The sequence below is a fragment of the Balaenoptera borealis genome, assembly GCF_965194805.1.
Source record: "Balaenoptera borealis genome assembly, chromosome: 14".
Lineage (NCBI taxonomy): Eukaryota > Metazoa > Chordata > Mammalia > Artiodactyla > Balaenopteridae > Balaenoptera > Balaenoptera borealis.
In genome coordinates this window covers 76,928,354-76,945,390 of record NC_138875.1, presented here as the reverse complement: position 1 = coordinate 76,945,390, position 17,037 = coordinate 76,928,354, and the positions used below count along the sequence as shown (strand labels likewise).

The 17,037-nt window shown below is 58.9% G+C and overlaps 1 protein-coding gene across 1 annotated transcript; it reads left to right on the top strand.

Annotated features, from left to right (window-relative positions):
- Nucleotides 1-5,413: 5,413 nt before the first annotated feature.
- Nucleotides 5,414-13,889, top strand: LHX5 (LIM homeobox 5; the record flags this gene model as incomplete). The annotated part of the gene is made up of 5 exons (XM_082354741.1): nucleotides 5,414-5,586; nucleotides 7,589-7,812; nucleotides 8,511-8,788; nucleotides 9,492-9,657; nucleotides 13,476-13,889. The coding sequence occupies 5 exons, from the start codon at nucleotides 5,414-5,416 to the stop codon at nucleotides 13,841-13,843; spliced, it is 1,209 nt and encodes a 402-aa protein (XP_082210867.1). The 3' UTR covers nucleotides 13,844-13,889.
- Between the last annotated feature and the right edge of the window lie 3,148 nt (nucleotides 13,890-17,037).

The following is a 17,037-nucleotide window of genomic DNA, read 5'->3' as shown; positions in this document are numbered from 1 at the left end:
GACTGGAGACTCAGAGCCTTGCTCCCCAGCGCTGGGAGGGGGTGTTTAAGGAGGGGAGAAGCTTTGCTATTGTTGATGGATGAATAAATAGATGAAGGAAAGAAGAGGGAGGAAGGGAGGAAGGGAGGAAGGAAGGAAGGGAGGGAGGGAGGGAGGGAGGGAGGGGAGGGATTCCCTGCCTTTTTGATTAAACGTTCCAGGTCGGGCCAGCCCAGTTAACGAGACCGTTAATTAAGCCGCGCACGATTCAACTGACAGGAAGGCCCTGCGCCCCGCAGAGATGTTCTGGAAACCAAGCAGTCCACAGCGAGGGGACACACTGGCCTCGTCGCCCCTGACTTCCAAGGTTCAGCCTATGTCCTGCCCTCTTGGGGACGCCCAGGCCCGCACACTCTCCCAGCCTGGACTCGGGGCTGCCCCCAGCTGGCCGCCCCCGCGGGTATCCCAGAAAGCTCATCCACTGCCACCTCACTCCCATTCCCCCACCAACCCCTTCTGCATCCCTTGCCCGGATGCCTAGGCCTAAGCCCTCGCCCTGATCCACGCAACGCACCCGGTGGACGTCCACGCAGGCCAGCCTGGGCGCACACGGTCCGGGGATCATCGGGCAAACCCGAACTCCCGAGGGCAGGGACCGTGGACTGCACCTGGCGGCTCGGCTCTCTGGGTCTCTCCGGAGCGCCAAGCCAGCCGCTCTTCTCCGGCCTCCGGGCGGTAGGGCCCAGCCTCCACGCCCGCTCCTACTCGGGGGCCGGTTCCTCGCGGCGGCGCGGCGGGACGCTGAGAATGTGTGCGCAGCGCGACCTATATTTACACCCCAAACAAAATAATTACACTTTTGTCGGAGGGAGAAAGCCAGTGATTAGGCGCGGGCTCTTTGCGGCAAAACAGTTTCTCAGTGGTACACCAGTATAATTTTTCACGGCTGGCTGAAATCAAAGAGGGGAGGTAATGAATCCGGCGAGCAATTTAAATTTACAATTTGTAACGCCGCCGCCGCGCAGACCCGGCCGAGAGCGCAGCTCTGAGGCGCTCGCTGCGTTTGTTTAATGTTAAAGCCGCGCTGGCTCCAGCAAGGGCGGGGGTGGGGGGGAGTGTGCGTGTTGGGTGGGGGGCGGTAATGATGGAAGTCGGGAGAGGATGGGCTGAGTCGCCCAAGAGACAACGGGGAGACGAGGACGAGGGGCGCGCTTCCCGGGTCCCCCCAACGCGCGCGCTCCCCGAGAAAGCAGGCCACCCCAGTCCGTTCAAAGGGAGGGGCTGTCTTCAGATGGGGCGAAGGGAGATACTTTGGCCGCCAGAAAAGCCCCCGTTTCTGCTCGGCTGCAGAATCTCCCCAGGCTGGAGAGTTTCCGGTGAGAAGCCGGGAGGTGTTCTACGACCTGCGAGAAGGTCGGCTCCAAACGCCCAGACGAGTCCCCATTGCGGCCGCTGCCCCGTGTCCCAGGCTGCAGAAGTCGGGAAAGGCGCACCCCGCCCCAATCCCCAGCTCAGCGCGCCTCGAAACTCCCACCCCGAGCGGCTGTGTGCCTCCGCGCCGGTAATTAATTACCGAACTCAAGGGGGAATATGCAAACCGCATATTACTAACTCTACAGGGCTTAAGTGATTGGAAACAGATTATTATCTTGTTTGTCTTTTGTCTGTTTTACTTATCCCGCTGCCGTCTGTCGAGTTGTAATGTTGATACTCTTTACTCTAGGAGGAAGATTTTTATATAGTAAATTCCATCAACATCTTGTATAAGTGACATTGCGTCTCCATGCATTACCCTGTTAAGACACAAGCGGTTTATTAGTTACATATAGGAGGGGATTTCGCTGCCTGGTCGCCATCTGTTAGCGCTGTTAGGGCGGGATAATTCGTTTAATAGTTGGTCTGCTGGCGTTTTTCGGAGGCTGTGCGCCCTGGAAGGTGGAGGGCTGACAAGGGCCAAGCAGGATCCCCTGCGACTGGGCTGGAGCGAGGGGGTTCTGGACTGAGGGTGGGCTGTGCTGAGGCTCCCAGGGCGATTCCAAGGGGCTGTGACCTAGACAGGATGGGTAAACTCAGCTACTAGAGGGAGAAGGCCAGGCCGGGGCTTCTGGAAGCAGAGCCCTCATCTCCTGCCACCGGACATCCAGCCCCGGGTGACTCGCCCGCATCCAGGCTCCGGGGGGTGGAGGGGCCAGAGCTGTTCTCTGAGACTGCCCACATTCCTCCTACCTCCCCGGCCTGGCACCGCAGCTGCTGGGGCCTGGCTGTGCACTGGCATTTAAGCACATCCAGGAGGTGAGGGTGGGTGGATTTGTCCTAGACGGAGCCTGGCACACAGGCACCCAGCAGCCAGCGTGGTGGGCAGAGCTGGGGCTAGAAAGACACAGCAGACCCGGCTCTTCAGGTACCCACTTGGGGGTGGAGGTGGCGGCTAGGCTCAGCGCACCTAGTCCAGGGCAAGGGAGAAGGCTCCCATCTAGATGGTGGCTTTTAATGACTGTATAGTAGTTCCCCACACACCCCCCAAAATCCGCATGGAACACAATGAGAATCTTTCATCGCAGCCTTTGAGCCAGATGCTGGATTTGGATGCCCAGCAGAGAGGCAGAGGCAGAGAAATAAAAACAGAGAAACCGAAAAAGAAAGTGATGGGGCAACAGAGGGTAAGGGAAACAGAAAAAGAACAGAGGCTGAACATAAGAAAGAGAGACAGAAAGGAAATGAAGTGAAGAGAACTCAGGAGAGAGGGAGAAGCCCCAGTGAGACAAAGACCAAGTAGGCAGCGCAATTCGCCTCCACTTGGAGCATGGGTGCCTCTCTCCTCTCAGGTTCTTGTTTCTCTGTCCCTGCCCTGTCTGAGCTCAAGGACCCTTCATACCCCAGGAGGGCAGGGCCAGGCACTGCCAGAAACTGCAATTTCATTTGGGGCTCCTGGAGCTCTCCCAGCCAGGCCTGGGAGACCAGGCAAGATCCGGCCTGCTTGTTCCTGGCTGAGCCGAGCTCCATCCAGCCACACCTGTCCCTTGCTCGGCAAGCTGGAGGATGGAGTAACAGCAGAAGCTGCCCAGTTTAGGGGCTTCTTTTCAGAAGCCCAGCTTCTGGGTCAGTGCCCCACCCAGTGACCAGCACCTGTCAATTCCCTGTCAGAAGCCAGATCACTTCACATAGAAACTGTGGACTGTGGGGGGGAAGCTGGAGGTCTGGACAGGATCCAGGGGGGAAAGTGAACATCTCTGTGCCTCCACCAACTGCCCCAATACAGGCATTCACAAATCCTGCTCCCATTCAAATCCACAAAGGCAAGCACACTAGAAGTGCACACACAAACATACACCTCCCCCCCCAGAAAAATAAACACTACAGGAGTCACATAAACAAAAAGACTGCTATCTGCAGAAATACATACACGCAGACACACACACATGATGACTGGCCCACAAACACAGATCCAAAAAATTCTGCACTCACAAACACAGCCAGCCCAGCTCAGTCATATGTACGCACACTCGCCTGCACGCGATTCAGATGTTTCAAAGTCCACTTTCACATCAATGTTACCACACACCTATACAAATAATCTTACACAGATGCACACTCACACAGGCAAACACCATCACATTCATGTGACTGCAGATAACGTATGCACATATATACATATATATATATATACACACACTGACCAACAAAAACAGGAGCACACAGACTAATACACACAAATATTAGCAGAACTATGCACAGATATAAACACACAAAAAATACACGTGCCAAAATGTATTCACATGATTGATTCATGAGTAACTCTAAAGAGAGGCAAAAACAAGATTCTCAAACAGCAAATGTATAATAACAAACTCAGCAAATGCACCCAAACACACATCCACAGCCAAGCCTCAGCGCACACAGATGGTCCTCTGGCTCCCAGCCTGCGGGCCCAGGCCCTACAGACCCCATTAGCCCTCTTTCCTGGAACGGGAAGGGAAAATCCCACTTTGCCTGCCTGGCCTCCCTAACTTAGAGCACCCCGGTCAGTCGCTGGGTTGGCGCTTTGAGAAAGGAGGCATGGCCCTCTCCCTCCCCCCACCAGAGTCACATTCCCCCTCCACACACACCTGCGAACGCCCCACACACCCTCCGAGCCCCGTGGAATGGCACTTCCTGCCTCCTATGATGGCTCGAACTTGCACACTCCGCCCGGACGCCCAGCGTGTGCAAACACCGCCCCGCGCAATCTCCAGCGTGCCCGCCTCGGCCGCGCTACCCACTCACCGCGGCGCCCCGACTGGCTGACCCGGGATCTGGAAGGTGCAGCGAGGAAAGCGGAGACGCGGTGAACATCACTTCAGAGCTGGCTTCGGGAAGGCCGGTGCATCCTGGATCTCCCCCTCCCCACATCTCCCCCGAGCCCCGTGGCCAGCGCGCTCTGGCTGGAAACAACTCCGCGGTCTGAGACCGGGCCAGAGGACATCCCCCGCCAACCTGGGTCTGGGCTTGCTCGGCCTTTCTCTCTCTCTCTCCCTCTCCCTGAGAAAGGCCGGGCTGGGCCCCAGCCCCCGCATATGACAAAGGAAGCCGGTGCCGCCTCCGGGAGTCCCGAGAACCTCGCGGCCGCAGCTCCAGGACGCTGACCCCAGGGGCGCGCGGATGGGGGAGTCCAAAACGACGGGCTGGGCTGGGGAAGAGGAGGCAGACGTAGAGCGCGATCCCGGCCTCGGGCAACTTCTGCAAGTTCCGTGGATTGTGAAGGGGGCAGAGGTCCCCCTCCCACTAGGCCTTCGAACCCCAGCCCTCCAAATATGTGTGAAGAGAGAGAAGAGAGACGCAGTTTTCAGATCGCGCGGCCCCCAGCCCCCAGCCCCAAACTGGAAGGTAAATACTTACTTAGCCTCCGAACCAGGTACAAGCTAATACTCAACAATACTGATGCCTTGTTTTTTTTGCTCTGTCCGGACCGCAACGCTGTAGCCAATTTAGATATGCTATAAATTTAAGAGGTTGCCATGGCCACCGCGTACCCATTGGCCGCCGGGCCCCCTACGTGCCTCGCCACGTCACCAAATCTGAATAAGGATGCGCGAATTAGGCGGCGGCCAGACAAAGATGAGGATCGGGACCGCTTGAAAGTGGGGGAAAGTGCCGGCGCCTCCGCCACCGGGGAAAGCCGCTCGGCAGAGGCGAAGCCAGCGGCCACTCAAGATACACTGGGGCGCGCGGCCCGGGGCATGAGGCTGTGAACGCCACTACTCCCCACCCCGCCCAGGGCAGCCCAGCGCCAGGCCCGCAATCACCCAAGGACTTGACCGGCTGAGTCTTGGTTCGGACCGGACTCGCCCGGCGGCGGCCAAGAGAAGAGGCGGAGAGCAGCGGCGGGGCCAGGGGGCCCGAGGGCCGGGGGCCCAAAGGGAGGGCAAGGCGGCCCGAGCCGCCGGGGCGCGGGGCTATGATGGTGCACTGTGCTGGCTGCGAGCGGCCCATCCTCGACCGCTTTCTGCTGAACGTGCTGGACCGCGCGTGGCACATCAAATGCGTTCAGTGCTGCGAGTGTAAGACCAACCTCTCGGAGAAGTGCTTCTCGCGCGAGGGCAAGCTCTACTGCAAAAATGACTTCTTCAGGTAAGAAGCCGCGCCGCCCTGCTGCCCGAGCGCCCGCCCTGCAGGCGCTCCGCTGGGGCGCCGGGGAAGGGGACACCACGAAACCCATCCCAGCCTCCCAGGCCCACCAGATTCAATGGGGAGCCGGGGAGCCCACCACTCCCCTCCTGTCCTCGGTCCAGCAAGGGCCTGAACCCAGGCAGAGTGACGAGAACACTGCTTGGCTGCTTGTAGCTTGGCTTTTCCAGGCCGGCTTGGATCGGTGGTGGGCCAGGGGGAGGAAGCCTGACAAACTTGCTGCCCCTCCGTCTCTGCCTCTTGCTAGCTGAGGCCACCCCAAGGGTGGAAGCTTCCAGCCAGGCTCGGAGAGACTACGGATTTTTGCGAAGTTAGGGGCAGCTGAGGGCTTCTTCCACCAGGCAGAGTTCGGGAGTCCAGAAGCTGGGCTCCAGGCAGGTGGGAGCCCCAGAGTGCTTCTGGACAAACAGAAACTTCCCAGCTCCTGAGGGGGCTCAGCCAGAAAGGCCTCCCTTGGTGATGGGGCAGGGAATCTTCTCCTCACTCCCCCCATCAACTCCTTAAACATTTTCTCCTCTGTTGAAAGTACAAATGAAATGGAAGCTGGAATCAGGACCTCCAGAGTCCAGCCTTGCTGCCCACGGGAGCCCTCAGGCAGGTCACAGCACATCACTTCTCTGAGCCTCACTTTCCCAGCTGAGAAATGCCGAAGGTCGGCCTGGAAGGCTGTGGGGTTTTTGGCAGCTCAGCCCTGCCTGCTTCCCCCGGCTTTGTGAGGGCCAACTGCGTGGAGGGAAGGGGGGGTGCGTGATTAACGCCCTGGAGAAAGGCTGCTCGCCGAACCCAGTACCTGGCACTAGGGAACTTGAATAGGAGAAAATGTCAGACGCGCCTTTACACGTGTAAACTCCTCGGCCCCAGAGGCCCAAGGCCCCTAATGTGGTGGTGCTTGCAAAGCACCTAATGATTTTTGATAAGGTGCATATGGCCAATTATGCTGCCGGATAAGGCCAAAAGTGACTTATGGCTTCTAATGCCCTCACTACATCAACGTCACCCAAATTCGCCCTGTTTAGAGACGTGGGTACAAGTAGACGTGGGGCCCCAGAGTCCTGGGCCCTCGCCCTCCCCCTCCACCGGCACCTCACCCCTCCCAGTGCCGGTCTGCGCCATCCATTTCGGGGGAGGCCAGCCTTCTCCCAGCGCTCAAGGAAGAAAGAAAAGGATTTAGACCAGGAACACAGAAAAGGTGGCATTGGAGAGAGCCCGTGTTCTGGCCATGCAGGTTTTGGATTGCCTTCTGGTCACATTTTCCCACTGCCTGCCAGGGCCTGAGATTTGGGGACCTGGAGATTCAGTCCCTGCCCTTCAGAGTCCACAGGCCCCTGACTTGCTCAGGCGGGGCCCAGAGCAGGGACTGGAAAGTGTCCAGTGCTGGTGGTGCTGAGGATCAGCAGAAAGTTCCCTCCTTCCTGCTAAGGTTCAGCTCAGAAGAGGGGCTCCCGCCAGCTCCATTGCTAGGACCCGACAGCCAGGCTCATTGGCCCTACCTGGACCCCAGCAGACTGTTAAGGATCCAGGAGGCAAAGCCGAGAAGTGGTCCAAAGCCGGCCTGCCTGGCTTAAAATGCTTCACGACCTCCAGAGCAGAGTTTGCCAGGAGCAGCCCAGGCCGATCCGGTAGGGATGTGGGGTGGGGGCGGGGCGCGACTTGAGGTGCTCTGGGCCTTCCGCTGGGCTGAAGGCTGCGCCCATTGCTGGAAGCCCAGCAGAGTCCAAATAAACCTGACCGAGGCGTGACAGGTGACAGTCCCAGTCTCAAGAACAGACCTGGATATTTGTCTCACGTCTTGCATTCTGGCCAGGGAGGACGGGATTGGGATCTCATTTGACAGATGTGGAAACGGAGGCTTTTCAGAAGCTAGGGCAGGGTGGGAAGAGGTCAGGGCCTCAGGAGGATGGGACCCTGGGCTGGCCCCGGGTGACAGGCCGTGTTGTGTCTGCAGGCGCTTCGGCACTAAGTGTGCAGGCTGTGCGCAAGGCATCTCGCCCAGTGACCTGGTGCGCAAGGCCCGCAGCAAAGTCTTCCACCTCAACTGCTTCACCTGCATGGTCTGCAACAAGCAGCTGTCCACGGGCGAGGAGCTCTACGTCATCGACGAGAACAAGTTCGTGTGCAAGGACGACTACCTGAGCTCGTCCAGCCTCAAGGAGGGTAGCCTCAACTCAGGTAGGAGGCCCCCTGCCCCTCCCCAGGCCAGGCCCCAGCGCCCTCCAGCCAAGGCCTGCCTGCGCTCCCTCCTTTGCCCCCTGCGTGCCTGCGGTGCACGGCTCAGAGCTCTCCACTCGCACCGGGCAGGTCAAGGCACGGGCAGGTGCGGGGGCTGGGAAAGAAAGTCAGCGTTTGGAGCCAGCCTTCCAGGTTGCCTACACTGCCAGCTCTTCCCCGCCCGCCTCCAATTCAGGAGCCTTTTCCAAGCTGCCCTCCTCCCCCAGTTTGGAACCGCACAATTTCCCCTTTCCGAGTCTTTTCAGCTCCTGGTAATTTCTAGCCTCAATGGGAGGACACTAATTGAGGTCTCGAGGAAGGAGAGGAGGGAGAGGAAGGTCCCAGGCCCGGAGGGCATCTGTACCCTCCTCCCGTCCCCTCTCCTAGAAGGCCGGGCTCTCCAGAGAGCGCGACTCCCCCTTTCCCAAGCACTAGCTGAAAAGTGCTGCGAGGGCTTGAGAAGGGTGCTTCCGAAGGCCCAGCCCCGCCTGGAGGGAGTGGGCGGGCGCCGGGCCCCTGGGGGAGGGGCTGTCGCCGGGTTTGGGAGGGAACCCGCCGGGGTTGGTGGTGGCCTGAGCCTGCGGGAACAGGCTACCCGACTGGAGAGGTCTCGGGCCGCCGCTGACGCCCTGCCCCCTTCCCGCTCCGTCCTCTCGCAGTGTCATCCTGTACGGACCGCAGTTTGTCCCCGGACCTCCAGGACCCACTCCAGGACGATCCCAAGGAGACGGACAACTCGACGTCGTCGGACAAGGAGACGGCCAACAACGAGAACGAGGAGCAGAACTCGGGCACGAAGCGGCGCGGCCCGCGCACCACCATCAAAGCCAAGCAGCTGGAGACGCTCAAGGCCGCCTTCGCCGCCACACCGAAGCCCACGCGCCACATCCGCGAGCAGCTGGCGCAGGAGACCGGCCTCAACATGCGCGTCATCCAGGTGCGGCCCGGGTCGGGGCTGCTCGGGTCACCCCTCCCCAGCCCCGCTGCCTCCGCGAGCTGCGAAGCTCGGCGGAGCCTCCCACCCAGCCTCCTTGGCTAAGAGCGCGCCGAGTCCGGTCTAGGGGCAGACGGTGCGCCGGAGATCGGGGCCAGCTGGTCAGACTCCTAGCCAAACGATTCAGCCTAGCCCTGCTGTCTTCCGGCCGTGTCATCTTGGGCGGGTCACTTCACGTCTCTGAATCCCACCCCCGCCCCTTTCAGGGAAGGTTTTAAGCCTCGCTGGAGTACGGGACCTTTCCTGTCCTCCCATCCTCTGAGCAGAGAAAGAGGCGATGTTCTTCACGTGCTCCTTCCCTGCGCCCGACGCGCGGGCAGACAGACAAACGGCCAGAGCCCGGCTGGGGAGTCGCGGGGCCGAGACCAGAGCCGTGCCGGGCGGCAGGCCTTTATAAAGCCGTCAGGCCGCGGATGGGCCGAGGACCAGGAAGCCCAAGTCTTTATGAGTCGCCCCACGGGTCCGCGAAATCCTTTACCCTTGGGTGGTTCGCCGAGGCCCCTCTCCACCCCTTTGGTCTAATCCGGCCCGGCCCCGGCTCAGGGCATTCTTGGTGCGAAGGAGGCTCTAGGACCCAGCGGGGGTGGCCCGGGCAGGGAGAGAAGGGGACCCGGAACAGAGTTCACAACCCCTTCCTCTGTCGCAGGTGTGGTTCCAGAACCGACGGTCCAAAGAACGCCGGATGAAACAGCTGAGCGCCCTGGGCGCCCGGAGACACGCCTTCTTCCGGAGTCCGAGGCGCATGCGCCCGTTGGGAGGCCGCTTGGACGAGTCTGAGATGTTGGGGTCCACTCCGTACACCTACTATGGAGGTAAGCAACCTCCTTGGACGCGGTGCCCCACACCTAGGTCAATGCTGGTTGAGGGTGCAGGGCCGGATAGCCGTGATCTCAGGCTGCCCCGGGACCCCTCCCTCCCTTCTACCCATGCAAGATGTACACAATCATGAGCACACCTTAAGAGACACGCATCAACACAGGTACACTCACCCACAGATACTTCCTGGACAGAAAATCAGACACATGGGTTCACTCAACCATGCAGTGGTACCAACAGATAAACACATGAGAAAAGCAGGGACACACCCATGCAGGACCACATGAGTTCAGAGACCTCAGGGACACGCATCTAGACACATGATCACCCGCAACCAACACAGGTATACCCCACCCCCTAGATATACTGGCACTCTTACGCATCATACCAAGTCAGGCACTTCTGCATGCATCCCATCCCAACCTGACACACAGCCTTTGCCGCCCTGGCCCACGGCCTGGTGTATTTGGCACCAGCAGGAAAGCAGGCACTGGAGGGCAACACCGGCAGTAGGGATGGAGGGGTCAGGATTCATCCGGGGTTGCCCCCTTGCTATCTTCCAAGTCTGCATCGCCTGCTGGGCTTCGGGGACTGTGTACACAGCATCTGGCCCGGTTAGCCCAGAGGCTGGCAGTTGCTCTGGACTAGGACTCCCGCCCACCCTCCAGCTTCAAGCACACCAGGGTTCATCGGGGCTGGGGTGGGCAAGGATTGAGCCAACCCAGTTATGCACTCTCCGTCCTGGGGGCTGCAGAGGGCGAGGAGCCCACTTTGCACAGAGGAATTTCATGGTTGGTATTACCAGGCTCAGGCCTGGGCGAACTCTCCTCTTGGTCACCCCTTCCCTTCGTCCTTCCCTCCTCTCTCCTCCCTTCACCCCACTATGTTAACTTACTTCGCTCTCCTTCCTGGATGACCTCTTCTGACTCCCTCACCTCCGTTTTTTGTTTTTTGTTTTTGTTTTTGTTGTTGTTGGTTTTTTGGTTTTTGGTTTTTTTGAGACCCAGTTGTTTTGGGGCACTACTGCACTGACTCACCATCCTACGCGTTTCAGACTTGTGGACTCTAGGAAGGCACCTTCCCCTTCTATTCCCGAGTCTCTGGGCTTGGGGAGCCCCCAGGAATGCCTCTGCCTGAGCGGAATCTGTGCTCAGCGCCACCCAGCCTGGGGGAGGAGAGGCAGAGGCTAGTAGCCCAGTTTGGGGAGAGGTGGCAATGCGGAGGGCCAAGAGCCTGGTGCCCAGGCAGACCCAGAAGGGAAAATAAGAGAACCCTATAACCAGCTTTGGTACATCCGCAGGCCTGGGAGGTTAGATCTTCTGGCCTGGCCAGGGGCCCCAGAAATTGTGGATGAAATGTGGTGATGTGCTTTTCCGGGAGAGACTGAGATGGCAGGGCCCAGGTTGAGGGGCTACAGACACCAGAGGCAGCCGGGATGGTGGACTTGTCCTGGGGCCTCTACTCACCAACTCTCTTCACCTATCTTTGGCTCCTTGAGCGCAAAATCTCCGCCCGGCGCAGGGAGGCTGGCGGGGAGGTACCAGTCCGGAATTTTTCCCCGCCTGGGTAATTAACCAAGGTTTCCCCCAGGACCAGTGTGCCTCTCACCAATCCCACCGCCTCCTCTACCCGCGTGTCTGCTAGACGGGGTGACGGCCTGGACACGCGGGCCCCTCTTTCCCCGGAATCGGGGGGGTGGGGACCCCCCAATCCCAGGGAGGCAGCCCCGCCTAATCCGTGCTGGGAGATCCCGGCGTCGGCGGCCGGCAGCGGGCGAGAAAGGGGCCGGGCGGCGGGGCCGGCGGCTCCCCGTGGGAGCGCGGACAAAGCCCCAGCTGCGGCTTTTGTGCCCTTTTCAGACGGCGTTTGTTCCAATTACCTCCGGCCCGGCCGCCATATGGGCGGAGGCGGCGCGCTCCGCGCGGGGGCCGAGGCCCTCCCTGGCTAGCCGGCTCGCTACGCGCCGTGGCCGTCCCCCATCCCCGTCCCTTAGGGGCCCCAAATTCGCCGCTTCCAACCTTTCTCTTCACTTACGGGGAGAATGGAATGAGTGGTTTTTAAAAAGTAATTGGCGACCGTTTTAGCTGTCGCCTAAACCGTCTCCAAGCCCGCCTCCAGACACTCCCCATTTGGACTGATGTCAGGGGGGGTTTGGAGAGGGAAGGGGGCGGCAGGGGGCGTCCAGAACTCGCCGGGGTGACAGACCCCCAACACTAAGCAGGAGGCGTGGGTTTGCAGAGGAGACCGCGGCTTCCGGGCGCGCCGGTTTTCCCGCCGTACAAAGCGGGTTATTGTCACGAGTGCGGGCTACACGGTGTTCCTTTCCTGGGTTCCCACACCCCACTCCTTCGGGGCCCACCCGGGGGGAGGGGAAGAGGCTGTGCGGAAGGACTTTAGGAAAGGGGGCTCTAGGAGGATGTCACACGGTTGATGCAGAAACACTTTGTTGAGAATGGGCGAGCGTGTCATCTGGAGCCCCTATGCTCCCTGAATTTGTGGGCAAAATTCGCCTTTGTGCATTTTTCCGGAGAGAGAGCCCATAGCTATCATCAGTTTATCAAAAGCGCTCAATGTCCCCAAATACTCCAAAACCTTGGGGTCCTGGCAAACCCGCCCGGGGTCAGCCTGGAGGACCGCAGGCACACGGAACTCTAGACACGGCCCGGCGAACGTTCTCATCCTCCTCCCCCTCTCCCAAGTCTCTGGGCCTCAACTTTCTCCGTTCCAGGCCAGGTGAGGCCGGGACAAACGGTCGGAGTCCCACATTCACGGGGACGGACGCGGGGCACAGGGCCGCGCCGGGTAGGCGGGGCGCAGGGGGCGAAGGAGCGGGCGCTGAGGCCGCCTTGCGCGCTCCGAGTCCAGGGTTCCGCGGCCGGGGCCCAACTCGCCAGCCCTTAGGCGCTCCGGCCGCGCTTCTCCCCGGCGGGGTCGCGGGCCGATCTCAGTCACTTCGCGTCCTGGTCTCCGTCCGCCGCCCCTGCATCCCCGCCCTACTCCTCTCCCCGGCCTCTCAGCCCCAGCGTCTCTGGCCGTCTGTCTGACTCATCTCGCGCGTCTCTGGGCGCCTCTGTCTCTCCCGACCTTCCGTCTCGTTCCTGGGTCTCTTGCCGGGTTTTTCCCGTGTCTCTAACCACACGGCCGTCTCATCTTTCTCTTTGCGTCCCCTAGACTGTCTCTGCCTTAGTCGAATAAAGCCGGGTCTTCGTCTCAGCCGTGGGTTCGGTGACTGAGGCTCTTTTCTTGCCTTGACATCGACTCTGAGTCTGGGGGCTCCCTGCTGCATCCCCTCTCCGCTCCCCTTCACCCTGTCCTCTGCCGATCTCTCCCTGTCTCCTTATCTGGCAGTCGCCGTGACTCTCGCTCTCTGTGTATCTCTCACCAACTCTAAGACACTGTCAGGAATCGTCACTGTCTGTTGCGCCTCCCGCCACCGCTGTCTCCCCTCCGTCTCTCTTTGTCAAGGAACCTCTCTGCGTGTTCCTCATCGTCTCTGAGCCTCTCCCGGCCCCTGAGTGTAGGCTTTCCGTACTTCCAGTTGTCCCTCTGCCCAGCACGAGCTCCGGGGCTGGTCCTCCGCCCCTCCGGCCTCCCTTGGTGTCCGCAGGCCTCTCCACGGGTCTTTCTCTAACCTCGAGTCAGTGTCGCGCGGTCCCCCGTTAACGTCCTGTCCCGGTGGCCCCCACCACGTCCCACGTCTCTGGCCTTCGTCTCGCCGGGTTCCCTCCCCCGGGTCTCTTCCGCCGGGTCCCTCGAGTCCCTCGGCGACCTCGCATCTCTCACTCTCCCCTCTCCCGCCCCGTCCCCTCCGCAGACTACCAGGGCGATTACTACGCGCCGGGAGGCAACTACGACTTCTTCGCGCACGGCCCGCCGTCGCAGGCGCAGTCCCCGGCCGACTCGAGCTTCCTGGCCGCCTCGGGGCCCGGCTCGACGCCGCTGGGCGCGCTGGAGCCGCCGCTGGCCGGCCCGCACGCTGCCGACAACCCCAGGTTCACCGACATGATCTCGCACCCGGACACGCCGAGCCCCGAGCCGGGCCTGCCGGGCGCGCTGCACCCCATGCCCGGCGAGGTGTTCAGCGGCGGCCCCAGCCCACCCTTCCCCATGAGCGGCACCAGCGGCTACAGCGGACCCCTGTCGCACCCCAACCCCGAGCTCAACGAGGCCGCCGTGTGGTAAGGCCGTCGGGCCGGGCCGCCCCCCGCGCTCGGCCCTGGGGCCCCGCCCGGCCGTCCCCACCCCACCCCAGCCCCCCGCGCCCGGGACGCAGCCTCCCGAAACCAAAGCGCCCGACGCGGCCGCGGCGCGGGGCGCCCTCGGGGGCTCTCTCTCGAGTCCGAACTCAAGCGGCAGCTGCTTCTCGGCTGGGCGCGGAGGGGTACCGACCCCCGCATCTGCATCCACCCCTCGGACTCTCCGGGGACCCCCCGCCCTCCGCCAGCGCTCCCCGGCAGCCGCGAGCAATTTCTTGGGACCAAAGTGAATACTCCGGAGGGTCAAGAGATTTCAAGCACGCTCTAGACTTCCCCCGACCCCCCACCACCACCCCGCACCTCTTTGGACCAAGAGAGGGCTGAAGCCAAGGGACAGAGACAATTGTTTTCCCCCTCCTTGCAATCCGAGTGCCATTTTGTAATCTTATTTCTCACTCTGTTTTCCCGTCTTTAAAAAAAAAAGATAAGAAAAAGAGAGATCGAAGAGAGGAAAGGGAGCAAAATGAGTTAGAGAGAAGATGGAGAGAGCGCCAGCCAGAGAGAGAGAAAAGATGGAGAGAGAGAGTGAGAAACACGCTTGGATGGGGGTGTCACTGGGAGGAAGACAGAGCCACCTGCGCGTTGGCGCCCCCTGGTGGCCAATCTTGAGGATCACGGTCAGCTTCTCTAGGAAGGGGCGGGGGGCGGTCCGGACATTGGCGGCCCAGGTCCAGACCCCCACCTCTTCCTTCCTTTGACATTTATTCTGAGCCCGGGGGTCCAGGCCAGACTCAAACACTCGCCCACCCTGCGCTCCCCCTGGGCAAGGCGCCAAGATTTCTTGGGCTCTGGCCCACAGACCACCCTCCGTGCCCGGGTCCTGGAGGCTGGGCGGTCAGGATGTACAGTATTATAATTTTTTGGAAGTTGAACGCTTCTAGTTTCCTTATTTTGTATAAAGAAGAAACAAATAAAGTATGTTTTTGTGTTTACTGTTTATTTATTGTACACTAGTTATCTGGGGTTGGACATTTTATATTTTTAAGAGGAGGGTGGTCAGAGTGAGGGAGGGGACGCAGAAAGAGGTTTACCTAAAAAAACACACAAAAAAACCACAAAAAAACCCACAAAAAATCAACTTTTTTAAAAAGAAAGATTAATAAAAAAATTCTTTTTCCCTCCGTGCTGTGTGGTTTTCTTTCTTTCTTTCCTTGTTTTGTTTGTTTGTTTGTTGTGCCCCTGTCTTCAGTCACTCAGAGTGAATGGAACTATTCTGGGTCTTGTTTCTGACATAAAACAGACTTGATGGGTGCAAAGACCTCTCCTCATCTAGAGGGGTGGCAGGGGGGTCTTTTGGCAATTACCAGGTAAGGAAGGTGCCTGTCATGTTTTTTCTTTTCTTTTTTTTTGGACTGCTACTATGCACCAATAGGATCTCCCCCTGCTTTACATAATACCCCGATCTAACACACGCCAGCCTGGCACATAGTAGGCCTTCAAAATATTTGATGACTGAATGGATGTGTGATTTGTTCGTCCCCAGAAGAATTCTAGCTTCACTCCTAATTACACCCCCATGTAATTCCAGGTGGCAGAAACAAAACCAAACAAACAAAAAGCAGGCTGGTAGGCCCAGTGCTAGTTACCTGCAAGGCTTTATTAGGACAGAAAGTGCCCCCAGGGAGAGCAAGGCTGTTTGTCCTGCAGTTTTTATGCAGTGCCTGCTTGTGCCCTTCCGTAAACCAGCATGATGGAAGGGAGTCCTCCAGGAGACTTAATGGGCCTGAGGCCACTCCCTAAAGACACGTCCCTCCCTCTCTCTGCCTCAGTTTCCCTACTTTCAAAAGTGGGGACTGGAGGAGCGCTTCCTATGCCTCATTTCCTTTCTGCTCTAACAGTGTAAGATGAGAAAAGCAGATGAGGAGAGAAGAATAGATGGAAGAGGGTCCCGCGTTTGGATGCCTTTTCCCCCAAGCTTAGGGTGGGGGGAGCGTGCCCATTTCAGCAGCGGCAGGAAAAGGAGGGAGACAGGGAGCTGGTGGGTAGCGAACCACCAATGCGCACATGCTAAGAGTTCTCCTCATCTGTCCTTTTATGTGGACATCACAAGAATTAATTCGAGGTGACCTGACTTTTTCTTTTCTTTCCTTATAGCACATTTTTCTTTATCAGACAAATGCTACTTGCTCATTGTGGAAAATCTAGAAATTTCAGATAAACGAAAGGAAGAAAAGGCAGTCACCCAGAATCTCAAGTAAAGTAGTTGATGCATTTCCTTCCAGTCTTTTTTTTTTTTTTTTTTTTTTTCTTTTTGAGACGAGAGATCATGCACACATAGACAGAGAGCATAGACTTGCCCTTGGCATGCTCACAACTCTGGGAGCACTAGACATGGGAGAGGCCCACTCTTGTGTCAGGGGATCCTTGAATAACCCTGGGGTGGCCCCATCAAGATCTCAGAGGGTGGCTTCGGAAACCAGAGTCCAGGAGGGATGTGATCCTGGCGTCACGATCTGGACTTGAGACTAATTCCCCAGGGGCTCTTCCTCTGAGTGTTTGTTAGTTAGGAGGGTTGGGAGCAGAGGTCACCTAGGAGTGGGATGAGGGAAGAACAGAACAAGGGCCCTGGGGTCTGGGAGACTATCTGGCTAGTCACTGCATCACCTTTTTGAGCCTCAGTTTGCTCCACCATGAAATGGTTTCACAATGGCATTTCATCCACATTGGAGAGATGCAATTTAACCCGAGGCCAAGGTTTAGGAAATATAGGTCTTGGATTCAATCCTCATCCCCATCCTCTGCCAAACACACACACACACACACACACACACACACACACACACACACCAGCTTCCTTGGATGATGACAAGGGGAGAGAGAAGGGGACGCTTGTCAAAATCAGCTCAAATCCACCCCCACTCCTGTGAGCTCATTTCAGCTCCCCTAGTGCCTGCTGGGCCCAGGGGCTCTGGGAGGAGAAATCCCACCCCCACTCCTGCAGCAGTGACCCTGCAGGTGTCACTGTAATGGTCTTGGGTGCACTTAATTAGGGAGGCAGTTCCTAAGGAAGGCTGGGTGGAGAAGGAAGAGAGTTGGAAAGGGACATTTGTCCCTACACACCCACAACCATTTTCTTAAAGTGTGATCAGAAGACGAAGCTTGCTAAAAATACGTATCCCT